At 40.5% G+C, this 2,299-nt stretch overlaps 1 protein-coding gene across 1 annotated transcript in view; it reads left to right on the forward strand.

The window, feature by feature from the left end:
- The window catches only part of fam135b (family with sequence similarity 135 member B), a gene marked incomplete in the record, with an annotated part of 86,586 nt that overhangs the window by 49,152 nt on the left and 35,135 nt on the right, over nt 1–2,299 (forward strand). Inside the window, 2 exon segments of the mRNA XM_014027924.1 lie at nt 390–549; nt 814–863. Coding sequence (XP_013883378.1) covers nt 390–549; nt 814–863 — 210 coding nt within the window.

Consider the following 2,299-nt stretch of genomic DNA (forward strand, 5'->3'; position numbering starts at 1 on the left):
ATTATGCTGAGTCAGGCTTGATTTTTAATAATCTTTTCCCGTTGAATCAATAAATCAAATCAAATCAATTCAGCTTTTGCATTCCTGGCAACACCATTTTTTAATCTTAAAGACAATCATGTCAGTGTCTAAGTGACTCTTCATAAGTTTTCACATTCTCATTCATCCAAGGCAATGGAAGTTTCTCTTGCAAATAATTTATTTTAATGAAGAAAACAGCTCATCTTTCAACAAGTGCAACAGGTTCACTCAGCCACTGCAGAGGAGGCTGTAATGTTCATCTTTCTAGACACACCCAACATTAACACAGGCTGTTCTGTATTTGTACAGTTGACCCCTGATTGTGCAGCAGCTAATGTTTCCTGCTTTGTTATTTTTTATACCTGCAGGGTAGTTTTTATGTGCCCAGTGAAAACTGCCTGCAGAGAGCTCATATGTGGCACCGGCGCCTTTGTCGCCTCCTGCTGGTGGCACAGAAAGGTCTGCACACCTACTGTAGCACGCTGAAGAAGCAAATTCCACAGCTCCAACTGGATCCACAAGAACCAGGTCTGTATAGAATCATTGCTTAAAACTGGGACCTTATTTTGGGACATTTATATTGCTCTAACTCTATGTCAGCATTAACACAATGTTGTTTTCTTGTTTTGTAAATTATTTTGTTTATTTCTTGCAGTCAGACTACATCCACGTACTTTGATAATCAATCATAAATCCAAATGTTTAACTCAACTGGGAATATTTTTGTAGCTTTTATACTTTTTAAAATATTTAACTGTATAAAAAAGTTTACTTTAAACTTTTGTTTAACAGATGTTCTGCCTGTTGAAGAAACTTTAAATCAGCTCTCTGTAGAGTTACAGGTGAGTGAATTAAAAAGACAAACAGCCATTTTCATGTTCAACTTTTTGTCCTTTGCCAAAAGGAGAAAACAGAGAAGTAATGTTTCTTCCTATGCCAGCAGCATAWATTCCATGAATCACAGCATATTTTWATGAAACCTAAGGTGGTAATCAGGGCCTTCATGCATAAAGAAGTTGCGTGCACCAGGTTCTACGCCCACGTTGGGATGTATCAAAACCAACGTTGCGTGAACTGTAAAGTGTTTATATTGTTGTCACGTAGTTGGAAACACATGCGGAGCGCACACACAGCTGAGGAGAATAAAATGTGTGAATTGTCTAAGAAGCATTTTACATTTTCACTGAGAAAAAAACTTTGTCAACTCAGATTAATTTAGAACAGCTCAGCTGTGATGGTTCCTCAGCTCCACAGATGCAGACAATAGATTAGTCTAGGAACACAGAAAAGACAAGAAAATACACTTAACAAAAATATAAACGCCCCATGTCAAATACACGATACAACTGGAACCTGGATTCATCCGTGAACATCMCTGTTCAGSATGCCAAGKGCCATCGGACATGTGCATTTGCCCATGTGAGTCGGTTCATACRCCKGACAGCAGTGAGATCCAGACCACGKTGAKGGCGCCGAGCTTGCAAATTGGRTTCTCGTAGGCGGTTTCAGGCAGTCTGAGGTGTGATGCATCTGTTGTACAGACCAATAGTCTYATCAGCTGTGTGTGTCACTGGTCTTAGTCGATCCCGCAGATGGAYGAGCCAAATGTGGTGATCTTGTGCTGGAGTGGTCACACGTGGCCGACGAGGATGAGGTCGATTTGCAGTAGTGCCAGTCTGTTGTGAACAAACTCTCAAATGGGCTATGGTCCAATAATGGATATTGAACCTTGCAACTACTGCTCTGGTAGACATCCCTGCATCCAACATGCCAATRGCACGCTCCTGCATAACTTGCGACATATAGCAGGTGAAAGAAGTATTGAACACGTCACCATTTTTCTCAGTAAATAAATTACTAGAGGTGCTAATGACATGAAATTTTCACCAGATGTCGGTAACAACCCAACTGATCCATACATACAAAGAAATTAAACGATACATTTCCAGAAATTAAATTATTTGTAATAATGTGGAATGGCACAGGGAAAACGTATTGAACACGTGAAGAAAGGGAGGTGTAAAAAGGCATGGAAAGCCAAGACACCAGCTGAACTCTCTCAGTAATTAGAAAGCAAGCCTGCCCCTTTTCAGTGCAAATTAATATCAGCTGGTTCAGTCCCAAATGATGGCCAGGTATCACACAAGAACCATCTGATGATGGGTAAAAGTAAAGAGCTCTCTCAAGACCTTCACAACCTTATTGTTGCAAAGCATAATGATGGCATCGGTTACAGACTCCACTCCTCCAACTCCACTCCTTACAACTCCTACAAGAC

Source organism: Austrofundulus limnaeus, unplaced genomic scaffold, assembly GCF_001266775.1.
Source record: "Austrofundulus limnaeus strain Quisiro unplaced genomic scaffold, Austrofundulus_limnaeus-1.0 Scaffold699, whole genome shotgun sequence".
Lineage (NCBI taxonomy): Eukaryota > Metazoa > Chordata > Actinopteri > Cyprinodontiformes > Rivulidae > Austrofundulus > Austrofundulus limnaeus.